Source organism: Mesoplodon bidens, assembly GCF_964165515.1.
Source record: "Mesoplodon bidens genome assembly, chromosome: 2".
NCBI lineage: Eukaryota > Metazoa > Chordata > Mammalia > Artiodactyla > Ziphiidae > Mesoplodon > Mesoplodon bidens.
The window spans coordinates 69,388,671-69,414,017 of NC_138177.1; the positions used below are offsets into that span (position 1 = coordinate 69,388,671).

Here is a 25,347-nt window from a genome sequence, read left to right on the forward strand (position 1 = left end):
TCCATTTATCTCCCACAATATGTATGACGTGGTAGCTTACAGAACCACGGAGGAGTATCAAGATACGTGGCTATCCTATGCAGACGTGTTATAATAATGCTGTCTCCGCAAAGAACTGTACCACCCCAAACATCTTGTAGTAATTAGGGAATTCACTCAGAATAATATCCTATTCCTTGGTTCCCACTGTAGTGACGAATCATTGTACTTAGTGCAGCCCAGGCTGCTCCAAGACAAACTGCCAACAGTTAAAGGTCAAGATGAAGCCATCTCTAACAGATAGCATCCAGTTCTCCTTAAATACTTCTAGCCCAACTCCCTCCAACCTGCCCTCCCAGATATTCCCAGAATATCAAGTATGAGCAGGGAAGGTGACAATACCTAATCTATGAAGATGTACAGGAGTCTTAGAATTTGAAATGTGGGATACAGAGCATCTCAGAATTAGAGGAATTTTACTGCTGCAATCCCATGAAGTCCAAAGCCCACCCTGATTAAAGAGGAATTCCCATCTCTAGGTTTGTTCTGCAGCTGCGTTTTACTCTTGAACCACTTCGTTTTGGTTTCTAGCTTTTACTCCTGGACGTACACCTGTTAGGGCAGCTTCTCACCCTGAGTCAGATCCGTTGAGGGGCCCCAGCTCTCAATCTCTCATTCTCACTAGTGCCTGCTCCAGGCCCCCAGCCCTCTTGGCCTCACCCTTTTTACAACCCATCCAGCAGTACATTTATAGGACACCTTCTACCACTTTGCTACTCCTAGTGTGGCCTGCAGACCAGCCGCAATGGCATCAGCTGGGAGTGTGTTACAAATGCAGAATCTTGGGGTGTCCTAGTCCTACTGAATTAGGATTTGCATTCCAACAAAACCCCCAGGCGATTCACATGCACATTCGTTTGAGAAGCACTGTCCTAGGGTGATGGTTCTCAAATTTGTCTGCACATCAGAATCTCTAGGAAAGTTTTTAAAAATACAGATGCCTGGGCTCCACCCTGAGCATTTCTAATTGAAAGGGTCTGGAGTATGGCCAAGACATCAGATTTTTAAAGCTCCCCTGGTGATCTCATTTTATTTTTTAATTTTATTGAAGTATAGTTGATCTATGATGTTGTGTTCATCCCCTAGTGATTCTAATGTTCAATGCAAGGCAGGATTCTAACTACAGAGGACACTTACTATTAAGTTCTCTCTTAAGACTGCAACTCATAAGCTCAGGAGGAGAAATCAGTTCCGTTAAACCAAGAACCTACTCTGTCCGAGGTTTTCTACTGTTGATCCAGTTTATGACAAGTGAGGGGCATCTGGGATGCTCCAGTGTTTACCTTAATCCTGGCACTCCGACACTTGCCCACGGCATCAGGCAGCTCGGGGAGGGTCAATCATGGAGATGAGCCCCACAAAACAAAGGTTATCCATGGGAAAATTGATTTCATCAGTGTTAAACTTGAATCCCTTGGAGTAAGTGTTCGGCAGATTCAAGAAGCAGAACCCTAGAGAGAGACAGAAGAAAGGACCAGTAGTCATTCCACTGTCTATGTCTCTATCCTGCTCGCCCCAACCTCCAAGATTTTTCACCCCACAAATAATGACTGTTTTTTTTTTGTTTTTTTTTTTTTTTTGGTACGCAGGCCTCTCACTGTTGTGGCCTCTCCCGTTGTAGAGCACAGGCTCCGGACGCGCAGGCTCAGCGGCCATGGCTCGTGGGCCTAGCCACTCCGCAGCATGTGGGATCTTCCCGGACCGGGACACAAACCCGTGTCCCCTGTAACGGCAGGCGAACTCTCAACCACTTCGCCACCAGGGAAGCCCAATAATGACTGTTTTGATGCCACTCTTCAAAGGCTTCTCCCGCAGCCCCCTCACCTAGCACGCGTTCCCCCAGACCTCCCAGTTCCAAGTAGGCATTCTGGAAGGCTTTCTTCATTTCATCATCCATTGGGTACTCCTGCCCTATCAGAAGGTAAGTAGAGCAAAACTCCAAGATCCTCTCAGGCGTCCCCTTCATCATCAGTACGTGGGTCTGGGAGCCGTCCTCCCGAAGGTGGATGGACATCTAGGGAGAGGAGAAGAATAGGAGGAGAGAGCGAGGTTTGGGGCAAAGAAGCAAGGGTAAGTTTTCTGAGGGTAAAGCCAACAGGCAAGCTGTGTCATACCTCCATTTCCTTTGTCCCCTAAACCAGCGCAGCCCCCCTCCCTCCAGCAAAATCCGACCTTTGGTTGAGCCCACCCTTCCTCCCTTGCAGGAACCTCCAGCCTGGTATTATTTGCACAGGAATCTGTTATCTTCTCAGCCAGACTGGCGTTAAGGGCAGCCCAGGCACTCTCCCCTCCCTGCTTCCTCTCTGCCTGGGTGGCTAGAAGCAGAAGTCAGGGGGCCACAGAGACAGCAGAGAAGACAGGAAAGAAAACTTAGAGTCAAACACCTGTGCTAGGGCTTCCCTGGTGGCGCAGTGGCTGAGAGTCCGCCTGCCAATGCAAGGGACACGGGTTCGTGCCCCGGTCTGGGAAGATCCCACATGCCGCGGAGCGGCTGGGCCCGTGAGCCATGGCCGCTGAGCCTGCGCGTCTGGAGCCTGTGCTCTGCAATGGGAGAGGCCGCAGCAGTGAGAGGCCCACGTACCACAAAACAAACAAACAAACAAAAAAAACCACCTGTGCTCTAGGGCCAGCAGGAATGCTTTCTTAGCTTTATGACCTCAGGTCAGTCCACTTAACCTCTCCAAACTTTAGCTCCTTTGATAAAATGTAAAAGGTTCTACGTTGCCCACTTCATTGGGTTTTTATAAAAGAAAGATAATATTTGTAAAGAATATATTGAAAAACACTGACAGTTCTTTACCATGGTTGTTTGAGCCTGAAGGACAGGATTAGGACGAATAGTAATAACAACACTTATTGAGCACTTACTATGTGCCAGCCACTGTTCCAAGTGCTTTACATGAATTGTCATTTAATCCTCTCAGCTACTACCCTGTAGTAGTACTATCAATTTCTTTATTTTGTAGATGACAAAATTAAGGTTAAGCTGTGTCCAGAATCACACAGCTAGGAAGTAGAGGCTGTCAAGGAAAGAACTCAGATAGACTCACTTTAGAACGTGCTCTCTTAACCACCCTGTGCTCTAAGTTCTTTGTTAACTCTGTCATCACATATTTAGTGATGAAGTCTACTTAAAATTTATGATCGTTGCTTTGTTTCTATTAATGCTGTCTTTTATTTTTTCCCAAAAGACTAAAGTTATCTATTCACTTTGAGTTACCAAACTCTTTAAGCATTCTGACTTGTTTAGTTTGACACTGAACTGTGGTTGCTTCTTATATTTTTATGTTCATTTTTGGGACTGATGAATAAACTGTTTTCCAAGTGTTGCCAGTAGAATTTGTATAATCACATCTTTAAGAATTTTGTTTATATGTTGAATGTACTGTTATTTTGTGTTTATGAATTTTTTCCCCAATAAACAGAACACGTCTCAAAACCAAAAAAAAAGAATATATCGAAAACTGTGAAGCACAGAGCAAAAACTGGTTAGTCGTTCTAGCCCCATGTCTCCTGGAAACATGGCACAGCCCCTGAGAGGGGCTCGACGGTGTGAGTTGGGGGTCCCTGTGGCTCAGCTGGGGAGGGGAGGGCGTAGTCAGGAAGAGAACCTAAGGAGACAACTTGAGGACAGAGAAATAAGATCAGTTTCATTTTTCATTATCCTGTGATCTCTGATCTGGGAAAAGGAACTGTCTCTGGGTTTCCTCTTATGATCGACAGGAAATTCCTGCTACGTGGCCTGTTGGGTAACAAAATCAGCACATTGAGAGGAATTGAGCTTGTGGTACCGAGGGGACCAGACTGTACTGGCCCAAGGAGAAGCCGGGTGGGAAACCTGGGTGTAAAATGTGGTTAAAATGGCTTCTTTGGAAACTTGCCCAAAACTGTTATATTTAAAATATGCTTAAGCCGTTAAGAGGGAAAACCTTAACTCATGTAAGCAGAAGGCTGTAAAAATTTTTAAAAAAAATTTTCTGAGCACTTAAAACCTATTTGTTGGGCTTCCCTGGTGGCGCAGTGGTTGAGAGTCTGCCTGCCGATGCAGGGGACACGGGTTCGTGCCCCGGTCTGGGAAGATCCCACATGCCGCGGAGCGGCTGGGCCCGTGAGCCATGGCCGCTGAGCCTGAGCGTCCGGAGCCTGTGCTCTGCAACGGGAGAGGCCACAACAGTGAGAGGCCCGTGTACCGCAAAAAAACAACAACAAAAAAACCCCTATTTGTTGACTATTTATTGGAGATTCTCAGAGATGACAGCAAGACCTGCTTAAGCTAGTAATTTGAGCACAGAAACATCACATCTTGATAGAAAATTACAGGTGAAAAAGATGGGAGAAATCTGGAAATATCAGAACAGAGAAACTTCTTCCTTTCATTTTGATCTCAGAGACGGAAAGAGACCAGGCCTTGCAAACGACCGCCAGGCTAAGATGTCCCTTGCAGACCGGAGCCTCTGACTGTCCCAAGAACAAGCTGACTAAGGCAAGTTGTTCTTGGGTACGGAGCAAAAGGAGCCAGAGGTGTTTTCTTGGACCCCCCAAGCAAGCCCCGCCAGAGCTGGGTAGCTTGCAGGCTGGCCGAGCACACTTGGTGCAGAGAAGGATTTTGCTGTTCGAACTTGATATTCGGTAGCTCAGAAAAGGCACTAACGTTGTCATTTGGGGGAAAGGTTGCTATTTTGTTGGACGTCCCATCAAATGTCATGGGTATGTTTTATTTTATTTTGAATCTTGTGGAAGGAGAGGTACCTAATTCTTTCCAGTCGAAGGCTTTAATTGGGCCCTGCCAAGCACAAAATTCCTGTCTGGTTAGTGAGGTCACTAAACGTCAGGAAAAAGTGGAAATAAGTTTGCAGTTTGGGCCTAGGGGACCTATCTTATTACACTGATGAAAAGTCAGATGAGACAAAAAACTATGGATCTGTTTCTTTAACTTTTACTCGTTCAGCATTCAGGGTGAAAATATAGATAATTTGGTTTAAAAAGATCTATATAGCTTTTGTTATTTTGTTATGGCTTTTATTAATTTATTTTTTTGGCGGTATGCGGGCCTCTCACTGCTGCGGCCTCTCCCATTGCAGAGCACAGGCTCCAGACGCTCAGGCTCAGCGGCCATGGCTCACGGGCCCAGCCGCTCCGCGGCATGTGGGATCCTCCCAGACCTGGGCATGAACCCGCGTCCCCTGCATCGGCAGGCGGACTCTCAACCACTGCGCAGCCAGGGAAGCCCTGTTATGGCATTTTTTTTTTAGTTACAAAAATTGTTTTTTCTTGTGACAAAAACTTTTAAGATCTATTCTCTTAAGCAACTTTCAAATATAAAAGTATGGACCGCCTCATGAATTTGCCTGTCATGGGGGGGCCATGATGATCTTCTCTGTATTGTTCTAGTCTTAGTGTATGTGCTGCTGAAGTGAGCACTATTATGTGTTTTTTAAGACACAAAACCAAAGCTGACTTTTGGGAGTTGACTTTCTTCTCTGTTACCCACACCTGATGTCTGACCTTTAGGGCAGTACATGAATTTGGAGAATTCCACTACCCTAAGTAAATCATGATTGTCCCATATGAGTCAAAGCTTAGCTGCTAGAGCTCCCATCATGGTGATGCCACCATTCCCTCCTTTCCACACTTTCCTCAAAGTGTGCCAGGGTTCTCACGTGGGAGGGAAGTACTGGGTTTCTTGTCCCAGTAAAATCGATTTTACTGTCAGGGCCACCACTGTCCCTCCCTCAGCAATTTTTCCTTCCCTTGCCAGTCCTCCCTGGATCATGGACAAAATGGCCCTGGGAAAACAGCTTCGCAAACACTCTGGAAAGCCCTGACCGCCTACCTGATGGCAGCTGCTAGAACTGCAGGCACGGAATGAAAAGAAATATTTGATGACTAGTGAGATAAGATGCCTCAGGGAAGTGACTGGCAAATCCAACATATTCTGCAGAAGCAAATTTCACAGCTGCCGCGGAGACGCCTTTAACGTGACTTTCCCCAGCTGGCCTTTAAAGCGACTTTCCCCTGCCAGCCTTTGCTGCCTATGGACATTTCAGAGAGCACTTTATGACTTGCTCTCTGCACAAGTGGCATAGCCTCAAGTCTGCTTACGACTGAATGCCTCTTCCTTTATCACCTATGCCTGCATTTACCTGTTTGCCACTTTCCCTTAAGGTGACCCTTCCTCCTAATTGGGGTGCTGATTATCCACTGTATCTGTTCTACAGCTCAGACATAAAGGCAAAGGCAAAGCTCCCGTTTCCCCAGATGACAAGCCCATCCCCCACTGCTATTTTCCTACCTTTGTCGGTTCTGTGCCTGGTACTTGTTGGTAGAATTAAAGGGAATTTCTGCCTCCTTGGGGCTTTTCTCTCTCATCTCCTTCACAGAGCTGTAAGACTGCTCGATGAACTTGAGGAGGGCTGACTCAGAAGCATCCCCTGCTGTTGCCCGCTGCGGGGATGGGGTTGGTATAATGAGTCCGAGAGGCAAGGCACCTGGGCTTGCCGGCGGTGTCAAGGAAAGGAACAGAATGGGGAGGGGTGCTGGGGGCATCACCGAGGGTCAGGAACGAGATATTGAGGGGAGAGGGCAGGTTATACCCTGAACACCGAGGTACCCTTTACTCCCTTGGGCCTGACACCTTAGCTATGGGAAGGTACTCCTGATTAGCTTTAAAATCAGCCCGGTTGCAGAGGCCAGCGATGCGGGCCAGGATAAACCAGGTATCAGAGCCCTTGGCAAATGAATTCCCTAGGGAGAGAGAACAGAACAGTCAGCAGGGATAGGAGAGCTTAAAGCAGGAGTTTATGCACACCCCTTCTGCGCCCAGATGCTTCTCAGAGACAACGTTTCATCTCCTCCACACCTCCCTGCTCTCCTCTCTCTTTTCAGCTACCTTCTTGCTGTCTGGACTCACCACGCCCTCTCAGCTACTCATCACATTCCCCACATCCTTCCACTCTTCGACCACCAACGCCACTAGTCACCAGTCTGTTCTTCGCTGGTGTCGGCCTCACAGATGGTCCTGTCGAACCACAGGTGGGCGACGGTCATGCGGTTCTGGGTGAGGGTGCCTGTCTTGTCGGAGCAGATGGTGGAGGTGGAGCCCAGCGTCTCCACCGCCTCCAGGTTCTTCACCAAGCAGTTCTTCCGAGCCATGCGCTTGGCTGTCGGGGTCAGACACACCTAAGGCCGTGACCAGGGGAGAGGGGAAACGGAGAGGAGAGCTTGGCTGCTCACAGCGCTTTGTGTTTTTGGAAATCTGATCGCTTTTACTGCTCTTCTAATTTCTCATATTTATTTCCCTTTTGTTACCACCTAGTCTTTAGAAACCCCATCTGTAGCTATGGGAAAGGAAATTAGGAAAGTGATTTCGGTTTGTACTTTATGGCAGAATTTCAAAAGAAGAGTGCTTTCCTTTACCAGGGTATCATAGAGAATGATCTCCTATTCCTCCTGGAATATTCCTCTCCCCCTCGATCCTTTCATCTTTTCTATTCTGCAGCCTCTTCTCCATTCAAGTTCAAGCCACACTTCTTTCTCAAGTCCAGTCTTTCCAGGGACCACGGTGAGAGCTAACCTTTGACTGTGGTATAAGATGCTCTGTGTGGAGAAGGGTTGTACCAGTAGTTTAAAAAAGGAATGGGGAGGAGAGAATGATGAACCTGAGAAGGACTGTTGCAGCGCTGAAAATGACTTGAGAAGTCACTTAAACCAAAAGATTTTTGTTGACCATAAATCCAGTGAAAGTCAGATGTGGGGCAAGGTTATTTTAAAAATGAATGAATTCTTAGGCTGCGGTTATGTACAGAATTCTAATCATGGAGTTATTATTTATTTACATAATATCATGAGTACTGATGTTTTTGTGCTAGTCTAACCACAACCTGCGTATTATTCTCATTTCCATTTTAAGAAGGGTATTGATAAAAGAGAGCATACCCCAAACAGGTGATCAGCAAGACAAGGGGTCTGAAGATCGTGCCACAGGAAGAAGGGCTAAAGGAAAAGGGATTATACGACCTCTCCCCTGGAGAGTTTGAGGGGACATAATGGCTACTGTCAAAGATCTAAAGGGTAGGTTTGTAGAAGAGAGAGAATTGACTTATTTTGTATTTCTTCAGATGGGAAGACTGGGACCAAACAGGGAACCATATGTCTGCTCAACATAATGAAATCTAACTAGAACAATCCAACAATGAAATGAGGTCAGATAAAAAGGGGTGGGCTTCCCATGACTAGAAATCATCATCATCTTCATCTCCTACAGATTTTATACAGGGTATTCGGCATTGGTTGAAAGGTTGAATTTATATGGGCTTTGAAGTCCTTTCCAGTAAGATTCTATAATCCTAAATTAATCTTCTTCTATGAACTGATGAATAAATTGAGGTCCAGAGTGCAGTGAGTTGGCCAGATTCACCAGCCAGTACACCCAGGACTGGAACTCACTCCCCGTGATTGATAATCTATGCTTTCTGCATCGTAACTCACTTCTTTTCTCATTAAAGAGAGAAGGCACCAGAAAATAGGGGCGAAGGAAGTCAGTGTAACTTGGGAGCTCAGTGATTTGACATTTGTATACGCATCAGAGTACTGTGCACTGGAGAGGTTCAGCCACGAAAGAGGTACCAGTGATTTCATTTCCTTGGGGTTGTTTGTCTGCCCTGGGGCCACACTCCACCTTGGTCAGCGAGGCAATTTGGCCCATCACCGTGGAGTCCCCTGTGGCAATCATGATGCCCCGGGCTGTCCCTGTGGATGAAGGGGGAAGTCTGAATTGGAAAGGCTGTTGGGTTTGGTTCCCACAAAGAGAAAACTGTCAACAGTCAAAAACAAGGTGAAAACTCAAGGTCCTCTGAGAGGTCATAATGTTCTACTGTCTTTACATTTCGCTTATGCAAGTGAAGGTCTCCTCATCTGAAAAATCTCTGAAGAGGCTTCACAGTTCTCCAGAGATACCCAATTTTATTGCCTAATTGCCTTCACTGTCAAGAAGGTCTTTGTTACGCGTAGTCTAAATCTCTTCCATTGCCTATATGTTTCTTATTTTGTCCTCAGCAGCTGAAGAGCTTCTCGAGCCCCAGGAATAGTGGTTACCCTTCTGCTAGAATCCTATGTTCCAATATCTCCCCATCCTCTAACCCAGGGCTACTCAATTTGCCGCCCCCATCCCCAGGAGACATTTGGCAAGGTCTGGAGGCATATTTGGTTGTCACGACTGAGGTTGCTACTGGCACCTAGCGGGCAGAGAGCAGGGATGCTGCCAGGCATCCTGCAACTCACAGGACAGCCCTCCTCTCCCACTACCACGAAGAACAACGCGGTACAGTTGTCAGTAGTGTGGAAGCTGAGAAACTCTGCTCTGACCGAGCCTCTTCCCTGTTTTGCTGGCTGGAGCCAGTCTGCCCCCTGCTGGGTGGCACAGGCCATAACATGGCCCCTGAATCAAGGGGAACTTGACACACCCAGGCTGTAGCTTGAAATGAGGGGCCCCACAAGGTTCTTTGCTCAAAATAATTCTTCCTGCTTTACCACGATGGCTGAAATTCCTACCATTAAAGTTACAGTCAGAATCACCCAGAAAAGCAACATATTATAGAAATAGCACTTATTTTCAAATCAGAAGGACTCAGGGCTAGAAGTTCAACTTCCAATGTACTAGCTGTTCACCCTGGGGCATGTTACTTAAACTCTCTGAGACTCAGGTTTCCTCATCTTTAAAATGGGGTAAAAGCATCTACAAAGCTGTGAGAATTAAATGTTTTTAAAAGAGCCTAGAACAGGGTGGAGCACATAGTAGGCACTCAAATATTTGTTTCTTTTTTTTCTCCATTTAGATGAATTTAAGGTCTCCAGAAGGATGGCTAGAAAATCACACACATGCCTTGCAGGGTAGCTCTAATCTGGCAGCTCCCATGAACATCATAGCATGGAGCGGCCAGTCCATTTTCAAGGTCACCTTCAGCATTATGAGTCTGAGAGCAGGTTCTGCTCCGACCGACAGCAGACGAGTGAGGTCACTGCTATGTGAAGAGTGGTTCTGGAACGCCTCACAGTATGAGGCACTCTGCAGATGAGCAGGAAGATACTAAAATAATTGAGAGGTGCTGAGAGGGTTTATTTTGGCAGGGGGTAGGGGTGGTTAGGGTATGGTGTCACTTATAGTCATTTTGTGCCATGGTTTAATCTAGTTCTTCATTTTTCTTCCTTCTGCTATAGTTTCCCCATGCTTGGAGGGACAGGATTTAATAACTAATCCCAATGTGTCTAGAGAGGGGGAAGGTTGATGTCAACCTTGGGGAAGGTTAAGAAGGCCAAGCCTCCCATATTCCAGGCTAGACTGACTCCCTACGCCTTCTATGCAATGCCAGAGAAATAGCTTACCATCTCCCCCTACCCCGCATGAAGATACATGAGAACCCAAAGAGAGATGTTTGTACCAGCAGCCCCATCAAGGGCCACAGTGATGAAAGCAGAGAGGCAAGGGCCTAGGATAAAGGTTAAAGTGATGCTACCTGTTTGCAGATTGCACAGGGATTCCTCAGTTGAACAGTCAAGAGCTCCTTCAACCTAGCTCCACCTTCTTGGTCACATCTTGGGTCCTTCTAGTCTCCTATTAAAGTCTTCTCTATTCTAGTCAGATCCTTGTTTCTTAGATGGAATTCCATCATCCACTTTCCCTGTTATTTGAAGCATATAATTTGTTGATGAAAAGCCTACTTTGGAAGGACAAATCTGAGCAAATTTCTTCCTCAAATTTAATAATAGGAATCTCATGTTTTTGGAGGAAGCTTGCTAACTTGCATCTTTCTGTTCAATCAAGTTAAAAATTTTTTTTTAAATATATACTTTATTTTCTAGTTGGATTCTTCTTCAGTCTTAATGGCACTCTACTCCTTTAAGCTATTTCCAAATTAAATAATTTTATTACCAGAGGGGTCATTAGCAAGCTTTATTCCAGGGGAGGTTCTGTGGAAAGAGCATGGGCTTTGGAGACAGACCTACATTAGAATCCTTGACCCTCCTCTTTTTTGTTGAGTTGTGCTCTTGGATGCTGCATTTAATTTCTTTGAACCTTGGTCTTTCATGTGTAAAATAGGAATAATATCTGTTGTATAGTCTTGTTAGAATCAGAGATTTCGGTGGCACTTGACACGTACTAGGCATTCAATTAAAGAATAGCTATTTCTTTTTTTCTTTTTTTTTTTGGCCGTACACGGGCCTCTCACTGTTGTGGCCTCTCCCGTTGCGGAGCACAGGCTCCGGACGCGCAGGCTCATGGGTGCAGCCGCTCCGCGGCATGTGGGATCTTCCCGGACCGGGGCACGAACCTGCGTCCCCTGCATCGGCAGGCGGACTCTCAACCACTGCGCCACCAGGGAAGCCCGTGAATAGGTATTTCTTAGACACCCAAATATTTATTCTTAAGCATAAATGATGGTTTTCATGTGTGTTCCAGAGAGTTTTGCAGGCCTTCTTAAGCAGAAAGGATGAAGGAGAGGTTGACATAATGATATTGAGCCAATTGGTACCACTTTGGCCAGAACTGCCTCCCAGTTCAAGGATGCCCTAGATTCTAAGAACAAAGCCAAAGGTGTGAGTGGCACCTCTGGTAAGTCAGATTTCCAATGCCAGTACCCTCTCTTGGGATAGTGAGAAGTTAGGGCTTACTTCAGGAGAAGAGTGACCTAGCAGAACTGAATAATTCTCCTCCCTTCTGTGCTATTTTCAGCTCATAGAGCATAGTCCATTCACTAGATAGAATAAAAATAGCTACAATTATAGGGCACTTACAGTGTGTTAGATCTTGCGCTAAGCATCTTATTATGTATTATCTCCTTTAACCCACATAAAAATCTACGGAGTAGTGACTTTTAGTATCATCAGTGTACAAATGTGGAAATGATGGCTTTGACCTTTCATCAAAGTTTGTATAGCTCATGAGGGATGAAGAACATAGACTATTTACTGGCTGTTACCTTCCCTACTGCCCTTAGAAGACAGAGAGGTCTGGAAATCTTTGTTTCAATCTTTGCTTTTGAATCTAGGCTACTTATGATGTGATATTCACCTTCCACACAGTTGATGGAGAAGAAGCAGATATTTGGGGTCTCCAGAGGGTTCTCATTGGTGAAATCAGAGGAACGGGATTGGGGCTCTGACTCTCCTGTCAAGGATGAGTTGTCCACCTGGGATGGGAGAGAGCACAGGTCATAGAACAAAAGCACCAACATCATCATTATTGACATGCAGAGAGAAGCATAAACTTACACATCACTGTAACCTCAAATCTGCACTTGTGACTTCTCAAGGTTCTGAACAATAAGATCATATTTTTTTGAACTGAGTCCAGGTCACTGCAGTGCTCTAAGACCATATTTGGCCCCCTTCCATAGCATTTCACATCCCCTCACCTTACATCCTTGTGAAGAGATAAGCCGGATGTCAGCAGGGATCCGGTCTCCCCGCTTCAGTTCTACCAGGTCTCCTACCACCATGTCTTGTACAGGGATCTGAATCTTCTCTCCGCCTCGGATTACTAGAGCTTGCTGTGGGAAGATAGTGTAGAGTCATTTCCAAAGCTTTTTGCTCCCCTCATCCAGTTCCTGGTCTCTTTCCCTCTGATTCCCTTTTCATACATTGTCACTCACCACATCATTCTCGAAGGTCTCTTGGGTAGATTGCAAATTCTTACTATCGCTGTCTACAGGGCCCTTTGATGTTCCTCTCACTAAATTATGAGGTCTATCTTTCCATTCCTACACTTAGGCTTGGCTGTTGGCTTGCTTTGGCCCATAAGACATTAGCAAATGTAGTGCAAGCAGGCGCATAGAAAGTGCTTGCACACTGGGGTTTGCCCTCTGCCACCATATTGAATGTGCTCAAGCTACCCTCCTGGAGGGAGAAAGATGATAAGGAGAGAGGCCCCAGCTGTCCATGACATCTCAGCTGAGGCCCCAGACACCTGAATGAAGTCTTCCAAGGCCACCCAGCACCAGCCAAGGTCAGCCCAGATCAGAAGAACAGCCCAGCCACAGAATTGTGAGAAATACTGTGTTCATTGTTTTGAGCCACTATGTTTCGAGGTGGCTTGTTTAGCAGCAAAAACTGATAGTCTCCAAACTCCTACTTCATTCTACCAAAACGTTTCCCACTGAACTCTTACCCAAGGAAGGAATTAAGTTATGTTGACACCAAAGGGAGAAGAAGCTCCTGGGCTATAATGCTAGAACATGATCGTGTCATTGGGAAACTTTGGAGCCTATCCCTTTCCAAGTTTTCAAGCCCTGTGCCTAGGAACCCCCTTCTACTGTCATATTATTTCCAGGTTCTTTAGAAAAGTTTTATTTGAAGATAATCTAAACTTTCAAAAGAGTTGCAAGAATAAAAATTGTACCAAGAATACCCATATAACCTGTACCCAGATTCATCTGTTAGCATTTTACCCCATTTGCTTTGTCATTTGTTCCCTGTCTCTATATATGTGTGTATGTAAATACATCTTTTCCTGAACTATTTGAGGGCAAGTTACATACATCATGATCTTTTATTGTACATACTTCAATGTGCATTTCCCAAGAATTAAGATATTAAATAACCATAATACAGTTATCAAATTCAGTAAATTACACATTGACACAATACTTTCACCTGCTGTCTGCATTCCAGTTTTGTCAATTGACCCAATATATCTTTTACAGCATTATTTTCTGCTCCAGCACAGGATTTGGTCTAGAGTCAGAGATTACATTTAGCTGTCATGTCTCTTTAGCCTCCTTTAATCTGGATCACTCCATCACTGTTCTTTGTCTTTAAGGCCATCGACATTTGAAGAATCCACCCTCCCTTTGCCCCCACCCCCCCTTTTTGGAATAGAACCCCAAAAGATTTGGGGTTTCAGATTATGCTCATTGGATTCAGATCATGCATTCCAGACCAGACCACTTCATGGATGTTATTGTGTTTTTCTCAGAGTACTTTTAAGGCCTGATAAAGTAAAACCTAAGTGAATGTCACCCTCATTACCAGTCTCACTCAGTTCACTCACTGTAGGAAATAATTCTACAGGGGACATACAAATCATGTATTTGGCTACATTCTACACATCCTCCCACTATATCCTTCCACGTGAATCTTACCTGAGGTACCATGTTCTTAAAAGATTCCATGATCTTGGAGCTCTTGGCCTCCTGATAATAGGAGAAGCAGCCGGTGATGATGACCATGACTGTTAGTACAATGCCGAGGTACAGCTGAGGGTTGGGAAACAAAGGGCTCATCAGTAGGTTCTTTTCTTCCTCTTCATCCTCAGAAAGTCAGCTTTCAAGGGTAACAGCTGTTTTTCCAGGTGGAAGAAACCATGGGACTCGGTGGGAGAGCACAGGGGCTGAGAAGAGTCTGAGACTGGCCCAGTTCTCTGGGCTTCCTTGTTAAGGAACCCGGAGCTACAGTGAGGGGCCAGCAAAATCCCAGGCCTGAGAAAGCCTATATCTTCCTCTCCAGGAAGGCTATTCATGGGGTCGAGTGTGGCTATTGAGGGAGATGGAGAGGAAGGATAGGAAGAGATTAAAATTCTATGAAAGAGAATGGACAGCAAAGTGCTTTGATGACCAGTTGGGAAGATAATCAAAGGACAGCAAGTTTCTGGGGGGAACGTTATATCTCAGGGAGCTGAATCAGGAGCTATCTAGATAAGAGGGAAACCAGGAAGGACAAAAGCTTCCTTAGAAAATCCTGGGAGTATAGGGATTTGGGCCAGAGGACTTCAGGAGTGCTAGGCTGCTGAGCAGAAGAGTATCGAGGGCTAAGCAGACACTGGGCTTGGCAGTAGTAGTTGAACAGACTCACATTATCTTTGGTAGGGTCCTCATGGAAATATAACTGGATGCCATAGGCCACAAAGCAGAGACTGGCACCAGTCCACAGTAGGAGGGAAAAGCCACCAAACAGTTGTTTACAGAATTTAACCCATTCTGGAGCAGTAGGGGGTGGGCTAAGTGTATTGGGTCCATCTCAAGCCAGCATTTCCTGTGTCTCTTCAGGGCTATGGCCCTGTGTGGAAAAGAAATAGGAATGGATGGAGAACCATGAAAAGAAAAGCAACTATAACAAAGGAAAACCTGGCTTCAAAACTCAAGTCTGCCATTTATTGTGCTAGGATAAGTCTAGAGACTGGTCTAGAGACCAGTTCTCTGAAGGTCATCCTGGAAGTTCTTCCTACATAAGTGGGATTCTAAAATTTGCATTATAGAAGTATCTCATTTAGCCTCTTTACACAGGAAGAATTTTTAGTTTATGGGTTGACTCACAAATCTTTTGAACACCTATCCTGGGCCTTGTACTGTGGTAGGGTGCCAAAGCGAGTAAGAATGATCCCTACCGTTATGGAGCGCCAACTCTAATGAGATACATATAAACGATTTATAATATAGTGTGCCAGGCTGATGGAATGATGAGATACGATACATAATGTTGATAACATATGGACCTCCACACTTTGACTCTTTAACTTAGAAATAGGAAAAAATACCAACTAAATCCAACATGAATGTGTAGATCCTCACTCTAGCCTTGTGCATAAGCTTGTGTGCTTTTTCCTCTTAGTGAAAATGAGAGTAGAACCTACCAGAGGATAGTAAAAAAAAAACCCAAAACACTCCTTAATTCCCATCAGCCACTCCCCAACCTCCCCTGGAAAAACATGCAATTTTAATAAAAACCGGAACAGTCTCCCATGCTCCTCCTTGGTTACCAGATGGCCATCCCAAGCCCCTCCAATGAAGAAATTCTAGAGCTAAGAGGAACTTACATTTTGAGAGCTTTTATTTAAGTTTATTTGTGGTCATTGTATTAGTGGTTATAGTAGCAGCAGCAGCAGTAATAGTGATAATAGCAGTAATAAATGATTTTGCTGTTGAACCAGCAGTTCTCAAAGTGTGGTCTGGGGACCCATGGGGTCCTGAGACCCTTTCAGGCGGGGTCCACAAGGTCAAACAATTTTCAAAATAATACTAAATTGTTTGTCTTTTTCACTTTCATTCTCTTAAGTATACTGTAGACTTTTCCCAAGGCTACAGGGCACATGATAGCACAATAACGTTAATGCTGAAAATATATGAGAATCTAGCTGTCTTCTATTAAAAAGCTAGACATTGGGCTTCCCTGGTGGCGCAGTGGTTGAGAGTCCGCCTGCCGATGCAGGGGACGCGGGTTCGTGCCCCGGTCTGCGAAGATCCCGCATGCCGCGGAGCGGCTGGGCCCGTGAGCCATGGCCGCTGAGCCTGCGCGTCCGGAGCCTGTGCTTCGCAACGGGAGAGGCCACAACAATGAGAGGCCCACATACCGCAAAAACAAAAAACAAAAAAAAAGCTAGACATTAAAAAGATTTGCAAAAATGTAAAATGCCACTAATATCTTTTTGTTTTGAAAAACATAGTTATTTGTCATAAAAATATTATCTGTACTACTATATAATGGTTGTTTATAAATGAGTTAGGAAATACTTTTTAATTTTCTCAATTTTAATTTCTAATATGATAAATGTAAGTAGATGTAATCCATATAAGCAAAAGCGATTTGGGGTCCTTGATGGGTCCCGAGGACAAAGGTTTGAGAAGTGCTGCCCTAACCCATCCTCATTCTCTCATCTAATCCTGAACTCTCTTTGGGTAGTTAGCATTTCATCTTTTTCTGAGTGTGTGTCCTTGGCTGGGCGCAGGTTAAGGGTAAGAGAATTGACCTTGAATTTACGGGCTAGATTTCTAGCCCTGCTTTTGTCCTGGCAGCCTCAAGGTCGTGAATGGAGACCCTCTGCCTCCCTCAGGGAGTTCCTTCACTCACCTTGGTTAGGTCCACAGAATATTTGGTGCTCAGCTCATCCAAGGTTAATTTGTGATCATCCTGAGGGGACAGTAGAGTCATTGAGGGACAGGGGGTGATGCATCATTTCTAGGGGAAACATTTTGGGGAAGAGAGGTGGCACTGGCCTGTGTGATCAGTTTTCAAGGTGAGATGTTAGAAGCCTGAGGGTTGAGAGAGGTTTTTGGAGGGCAATTTGTCAGCACCCATTTCGGGTGTTCTTACCATGACCACTTCCTTCTTCAGGTCCTCCATCTCTCTCTTTTTTTCCCTCTTCATCTTTCTTTTACTCATTTTAGTACCCTTAGGTCTTGGGCTTGGATTCTGCTCATGAGGTGTCACGGTCCCTTTTCTCCCTCCAAGCACCATGGCTTTCCCTGGATATGGCTGCCCCAGATCAACTGGTGGGAAGAAAGCAAAGAGAGTGAGGGGTGTGAGGGAATCAGTAGGAAGGAGGGGGAGAGGAGTGAGAGGAAGAATGGCTGAGGCGGGGGGGGGGGGGAGGACTGAAGGAGAGAGAGAGGGAGGGTGGGCGGGCGGCAGCAGTGAAGCCCTTGATGGGGGAGGAGGAGGTGTCAGGAAGGAGGGCACGGAGGGATGAGAGGAGCCTGGGGCCTGAGGTACAGGAAGGAGAGGGGTGAAGAGAGGGAGTCGAGGAAATGAAGTGTGGAGAGTACTACGTGCCAAGTGATGAAGATGCTGCAGGGCCCTAAGCAGGGGGCAAGTGCGGTGGGCTTCAGGGCATGCTGGGAGCTCCCTCCAGCACCAAGGCAACAACCAGGCCTGTTGTCACAAAGGCCTCAGGAAAGTTCTAACTGAGAATCCACAAGTCTCAGTCTCTGGGTTTGAGAATGATTGGAGAAGTTTCTGCCACAGAGAGAACTGCAGTCTGATGACAAGGCTAGAACAAAGTCCCAGTCTGGTCCTGCTGACTTCCGAGACTCAGAGGTACCCTAGATAGCTGACTCAAAAAATAAAGCAGGCAGTCTGTGTGTGTGTGTGCTTTTGCTGAGGTGCCCTTCCCACAGACATTGACTTTGAGCTTTTGGTTGTAGGAGATCAGATAGCAGAATAGGTCAGATCTTTGACTTTTGAATCTGTCCTGGGTTTGGGTCCTGACTCCTCTGCTTACTGGCTGTGTGGCTTTGGGCAAGTTACCTAACCTCTCTGTGCCTCTCTTTCTTCATTGGTAAAGGGGGATACCATCTACATTGTAAGGTGGCAAAAGTAAGGATTAAAGGAGGGTGCTCCATGTAAAACACGATGTCTGACTTATATAGTATGTGCTCAATATATAGCTTGAATTAAATATTATAAGTCTTACTTGCAGCTTAATGTGCAGCTCTTCTCAGTGAGAGTAAAAATACGCTTTTCATGTAATAACCCTGAATTTCCTCACTTTAGTATGACATATTTCTCTCTTCCATTAACCTTCTTTGACATCTCAGTAAGTGGTTTGACTGTATTAACTTTATATGTTTTACGTGTAAATTATACTCTCCCTCCTTCTGTAAAAGGATCTGAAGCAGCTGTATATTTCTATAATTTACACATTTTTTTCAGTTATGCATGTCAACATACATTTTCCCTTTCTATTTTTGGGTATTTATTTAATTGCATTTTGGCTTGGCATGCTTTTAAAAAATATGACTGGATCAGAAAACATCCATCTTGGTGCTGATGTAACCCTCCTTCAGTATTCAGAAATAGAAATTTTCTCTTCCCAGCTGGGACAAATAATAGTCTGTTTCTTTAATAGATTGGATAAGATTTTTCTTCTCTATTAAAAGTGTACCAAATAAAAACGGAAAGTCCCACTTTCTCTCCCCCCAGACTCAGATTCCCCACCACTGATGTTACTGCTTTTGGCAGTGTGCTGGGTATCCTTCCAGTCTTTTTTCTACATTTATACCAATAGTATCTATAAGGAGGTACAGTCTTACCTTTTACAGCATCATTCAACTCCTCTTTCATTTATGTAAAGATTTGCTTTTTAATGGCCACAAGGCATGCCATATTCTGTATTGATGGCGGTCTATTCAATTATTCTCACTATGGATGGATTTACAGGATATTTTCTGTTTTTTTTTTTTTCAACCACTGAAAACACTGCTGCAGTGGCATCCTTATATATAGTACCTTTCGGCCCTTGAGCTTCAATTTATGTAGAATCGATTCCTGTTGCTGAATCATAAGATACTCTTATTTAAAATCTTAAAATGTTCTACCAAATTGCTCTTCAAAAGAGCTCTTCTTATCCATATCCCAGCAACAAGATGCAAAAATGTCCACTCCCCACACCTTTGATTATATTGGATGACCTTGACCATTTTCATTTTTTCTATTATAATTGGTGAAATTTGGTATCTTACAGTTTTAATTTGCATTTCTGTATTATCCAGGTAGCATTTTTTTCTTATATTTATTGGCTTTCTGGAGTTCATTTTCCTTTTTCTGAATTGTTATTCTTATCATTTGCCCAATTTTCCATTGTTTTCTTTTCCTTGTTGATGTGTTTGAAGGGGTTCCAATGCCTTGTCATATACATTACAAATATTTTCTCCCAGCCTTTGTGTTTAATGTAGATCATAAAATCCCTAAGAGCAAGGTTAAAATTAAAGTTAAAATTGTTAAGTTAATCTATGCATCATCTATGTGACAACAGCATTTAGCCCAGCCTTGAACATAGGAGATCCCTCAAGGCAACTTTATTGACATAAAATCAAGTGAAATTATTTTTGGAAACCCCGTTCTGTTCCACAGTTCTTAGCTCAAAAGTCTACCTCTTCAGAGAGGCCTTCTTTAATTGCTAAATCCAAAATAGCCACTCTCACACGCAGCCCTCAATCCATCACTCGTTGGCTTCACTGCACTTTTTACCCTCTGAAATTATCCTGCCCATTTATCTGTTGACTTCTTGTCTGTTTCTCCATGACAGTGGGGACCTTTTCTGGCTTATTCACGGCTTTACACCCAGCCCTTAGAATAGCACAGAGTGGTTCATCCACAAATAGCTCCTAAAAATAAGTTGAATGATGAATTTTCAGGTTGTATCTTAATGTTATAAGGTTTGATACCCATCATTTTGGTCTGCTATGTTTTAAAACCTATTAGGGTAAATACGCTAGCATCACAGTTATCTACTCATTTGCTTCATAATCACTTATAAAAAACTCTGATATTCTTGACTGATCACACTTGCTGCAGAATGTCACAACCAACATGTCATGTTTTATAAAAATACGAGGCTTTTAATTGATACTGGATTGGCTCTTTATAGCAATTTATTTTTATCTTTACTACATTCTGTCTTCCCAAACAGCAGTTAAGTTTAGCTCTCCATGTATTCTTTTGTTTGTTTGTTTTTGTTTGTTTGTTTGTTTGTTTTGCGGTACGCAGGCCTCTCACTGTTGTGGCCTCTCCCGTTGCGGAGCACAGGCTCCGGACGCACAGGCTCAGCGGCCATGGCTCACGGGCCCAGCTGCTCCACGGCATGTGGGATCTTCCCGGCCCGGGGCACGAACCCGTGTCCCCTGCATTGGCAGGCGGACTCTCAACCACTGTGTCACCAGGGAAGCCCTCCATGTATTTTTTTTTAGTACTCTCATTGTGCTTTTTTTTTTCCTAATATTTTAATTTTATTTATTTATTTAGGTGCGTCAGGTCTTAGTTGCAGCACTCGGGATCTTTTTTAGTTGTGGCACGTGGGATCTTTAGTTGTGGCACGTGGGATCTTCGTTGCCTCGTGCAGGATCTTCCTTGCGGCACATGGGATCTTTAATTGTGGCCTGCGGGATCTAGTTTCCTTACCAGGGATTGAACCCGGGCCCCCTGCATGGGGACTGCATAGTCTTAACCACTGGACCACCAGGGAAGTCCTCATTGTGCTTTTAATCTTCTTTAATAAGTACCATACGTCACACGCACTAAATCTTGAGTATAATTTGCTCTGGTTCTGTTGTAAATAAAAGCACTTTGTACTGTATTTTCTAATATTTAGGGCTAAATTTGATTTTTTTTAAATCGATATCTTGTACCCTGTAACTTTGAACTCATTACTTCTAGGACTTTTTTTTGTTGTTGCTGCTGTTGCTTTGTTTTGGTTGACTTCCGTGGATTTTTTAGGTATTTAATCATGTCCTGTACCAAAAAAATATGTTATTATTTCTTCCAGTTTGTCTCTTTATTTAGACCATATAAATACAAACTTCTTATCCAAGGTTTCAAATGTTGCTGCTATTGCTTTTGTTATAGTTGTTGTTATCATTGTTTCCTAGACTTATGCATCCCTTCCTTGCTTCTCTGAACATGATTACAGTTTCCTATATGCTTTTTCCTCCAACATTTTAATCAGGAATAAATGTTAAATTTTACTGATAACCTTCTAACATCTTTTGAAATGATTATGTAATCATTTTTTCTAGTGAATATTCATGGTTAGTTTTCTGTATAGTATACCGTCCTTGAATTTCACTATTTGGTAATAAAGTTATATATATATATATATATATATATATATATATATATATATATATATATATATATATATATATATATATATATATATATATATATATATATATATATATATATATATATATATATATATATATATATATATATATATATATATATATATATATATATATATATATATATATATATATATATATATATATATATATATATATATATATATATATATATATATATATATATATATATATATATATATATATATATATATATATATATATATATATATATATATATATATATATATATATATATATATATATATATATATATATATATATATATATATATATATATATATATATATATATATATATATATATATATATATATATATATATATATATATATATATATATATATATATATATATATATATATATATATATATATATATATATATATATATATATATATATATATATATATATATATATATATATATATATATATATATAAACAAATGTATATATAAGCAAATATATACATTTGTTTTTATTTTATTAAATTCTATCAAAACTGTATTTGTCTCATTAAATAGGCTGGGCCATACAAAATTTTCTTCTACATCGTAGTACAGTTGAAATAATATAAGAATGTTCTTTGAGGTATTTGGAAAAAATTCTCCACTGAATTCACTGGAGCTGAGGATGTCTTTGAAATACTCATTTTATTTTTTATTATTATTACTTTTTTGCGGTACGCGGACCTCTCACTGTTGTGACCTCTCCCGTTGTGGAGCATAGGCTCCGGACACGCAGGCTCAGCGGCCGTGGCTCACGGGCCTAGCCTCTCCGCGCCATGTGGGATCTTCCTGGAACAGGGCACGAACCCGTGTCCCCTCCATCGGCAGGCTGACCCTCAACCACTGCGCCACCAGGGAAGCCCTCATTTTATTTTAAATGTCTTCCTTGAATATTGATCTAATCATTTTTTCTATTTCATCCTGCATTCTTAGCATTATGAATATTTAGCTTGTTGTCTGTCTCTGATGAGTCATCATATTCCCTATTCTGTAGGTAAAAAGGAAATGGCATGGAAAGCATGTCTGCCCGGGTCAGAGGTTGGCCTTAACCTCTAACACTATATCCCATAGTAAGATTCTCTCACCTTTTCAGTAAGATCCTCTAAGATGGTTGACTCTTAATCCCCTACCGCAGGTCATACCCTCTCCCTTTCTCTGGTTCTAATCACTTGGGTCTGCCCAACCCCTACTGGTCAAATGTTCATTGTCCACAGGTTCCTGGTTCCCCTTGCAGCCTCCTCAGTTCACTAAACCATTGTGCTAATCAGGCTCACTCCGTGCTCACAGGTTTACTGTTCCCACAGTTGCCGATAAGTATGGCATGGTGGTGAAGAGGGCTGCCCTGTAGCCAGACTGGTCTTGGGTTTGAAACCTGATTCTGATGCTTACCATCTTTGAAACTGAATGCATACTTTTGCCTTTCCAAGCCCTAGTTTTCTCATCTGTAAATTAAAGATAACAATAGTCTCCCTCTTACTGGATTAAGAGGATTCTTTCAGTGATTCAACCAATATTTATTAATTGCCCAATACATGTCAGGCATCGTTTTAGGTGGTAAATAAAGGTGGTGAAGAGAAAAAAAATCCCTGTGTACGTGGAACTTATTCTGGAGAAGGAGTCAGGCAAATAAAGTATAAGCAAAAAACTATAGATATATATTTGTATATATATGAATTATATGTATATATTTTAATATATTATCTATATCTACCTATCTATCTAAATTTGAGGAAGTTAGTGTTTATGACTAGAAACAAAGAGAATGGTGAAAGAGGTGCGAGAAGTGTTATTTTATTTGGTGAGGTCTGTGAGGGCCTTGCTGAGGAGGTAACGTTTAAGGAGTGATCTGTGTAAAGCGAGGAAGCCAGGCATGTGAGTAACTAGGGAAAAGTGTTCCTGAGAGAGGGACCATCAAGAATAAAGGTCCTGAGGTGGGATTAAATGAGACTATACAACTAAAGGTCTGACATAGTTATGGCACAGAGTGAGCTGCAGTTAATTCTCCTAAAACTCCTATTACAATCACCATCACCACCACTGCTAGACTTGTAATAAAGGGGCCAATAAAGGACTCCTGATTGGTATTCCAAGATCCTGGCACAGGGCTGTAAGTTTGGTGTCTTCCTTTCTCCAGTTATTAGGGAGAAACGCACACCACCCAGCCACCCCTCCATCCCCAGCATAGAAGCATTCCTCCTTACTGCCCATCACACCCTGTCCGTGAAGGTTTTAGATGTCTGCTACTAAGATGAATTTCAAGGATTGCATCTACTTTTCCCTCCATCCCCCGCTAAAGACAGCACCCAGAACAGTATAGACTGTTAATTGGTGTTGGCTATCAGGGCCGCCTCAGCCCACCATCTCCTTCCCCTATCTGCTCATATTGAGAGTGGCCTGATTTTGGTCTGGGACAGAAAAAAGCAGAAGTGGCCCTGAGGGTTTGGGCCCATAGATTCATGGGCTCTTCCCTGTGCTAGAAAAACCTTTATGGTTTTTGGGGTAGGTTCACCTGTGAGGAAGGAAGGCCCCACTGTATTTTCATCTAGGTTGTTTTGCAACCTAGTTTCTTCCCCTCTCTCTTGCTCCACTGACGTCGTCTGTTCCCAGATTGTTTCCCTCCTGTCCTTATCTCCTGCCCTCTCTTTATTGCTTCCTCTGCCAGCCAAATCTTGCCACAGCACACATTTCAATACCACAGTTTGGGAGGGAGGCAAGTATTAAGGATAGAAATCTGAATTAAGGAAGGGATTTCTTCTTTCATAAAGAAATGCAACTTTATTATTTTCAAGTACATACGTAGTGCCTCAAACTAATGTCTTACAAAAGGTCACCAAGTAAAGGTCTTGTAGATGTTTCTTAACAAATACATAAGAACTGATGACAATTAGCCCATGCATTCACTATTTCTAAATGGATATTCCTAAAGTGCCCCAAAAGTATTGTTTTAGGAGACTACATATGCCACCCTAGCAATATTGTTTATGCTCTTAACTTACTAAACAAATGCCATTTTATTGATTGTGCAAAGATAAACTTTTGTCCATGGTCAATAAATCTCAAATTAATCAGGCCCAAATTCATATGGTTTCCCATTTAGTTTTCCAAGCCCAAGGCAATGACTCATTATTTCAAGGTACCTTTGATAAAGTAAAGTTCCAGTGTAATGAAGTAATAGCCCTTGGGAGGTTGTTTACGGGCCTGATGTTTGTCTTTTTTGCCTCCTTCCTTTCTGCCTTAGGTCTTCCATTTTCCTTAGGTGTCTCTCACACTTGCTTGGTTCATCTAGGATTCTCTCTACAGGACATTCCCTAAGCCTTCTAAGCCAGGCTTAGACAATGGGCAGAGCTGCCTGCAGAGCAAAGAGGAGGTGGGGAGGGGGTTAGGGAGGGAAAAGCATCTTCCTGTAGGAACCTGAAACCAACTCCTCATCTCAGGGGAAAGTGGGTACAGTGATCATCAGCGTGAAGGGCGTTGGTCTGGGAAGAACAGCCCTGCTGTCCAAGAAGGTCAAAAGCAGGTCTCCTAACGCTCTCTCTTGTTGTCCAGAGTTTCTAACCACATCCATGACCTAAGCTGATTCTGCATGTCCCTGGAAGAGAGGACGTTTCTGGGAACTTCTCTACCCGAATTCCAGCTTATGGCCAGGGACCTCCTTTTCCAGGGCTGGCTTGGTAGTGCCTGGGAGTGACGCAGGTTCATCCGGATGGGCATGAAGGGGAAGGGGGGAGGGGCAGGGAATGAGCTGGCAGCTCCCCCTCTCAGCACCACTTGGAAATTCTGAGGACTTAGCATTCTAAGGGTGGGGTGTTACCAAGCACACTGGTGGAGAGAACTGGAGCATCTGTGACACCTAGGCCTTGGGGACCAACAGACCACACACCAAGGGTCAGTGG

At 43.3% G+C, this 25,347-nt stretch overlaps 1 protein-coding gene across 1 annotated transcript in view; it reads right to left on the minus strand.

The window, feature by feature from the left end:
- The window catches only part of ATP1A4 (ATPase Na+/K+ transporting subunit alpha 4), a gene marked incomplete at both ends in the record, with an annotated part of 30,842 nt that extends 13,580 nt beyond the window's left edge, over positions 1 to 17,262 (minus strand). The window contains 14 exon segments of the mRNA XM_081257912.1: positions 1,323 to 1,362; positions 1,364 to 1,490; positions 1,864 to 2,053; positions 6,349 to 6,483; positions 6,674 to 6,783; positions 7,020 to 7,218; positions 8,717 to 8,787; positions 12,107 to 12,224; positions 12,450 to 12,584; positions 14,175 to 14,288; positions 14,884 to 15,048; positions 15,052 to 15,087; positions 16,876 to 16,935; positions 17,119 to 17,262. Of these exon segments, the coding sequence (XP_081114038.1) occupies positions 1,323 to 1,362; positions 1,364 to 1,490; positions 1,864 to 2,053; positions 6,349 to 6,483; positions 6,674 to 6,783; positions 7,020 to 7,218; positions 8,717 to 8,787; positions 12,107 to 12,224; positions 12,450 to 12,584; positions 14,175 to 14,288; positions 14,884 to 15,048; positions 15,052 to 15,087; positions 16,876 to 16,935; positions 17,119 to 17,262 (1,644 nt within the window).
- Between the last annotated feature and the right edge of the window lie 8,085 nt (positions 17,263 to 25,347).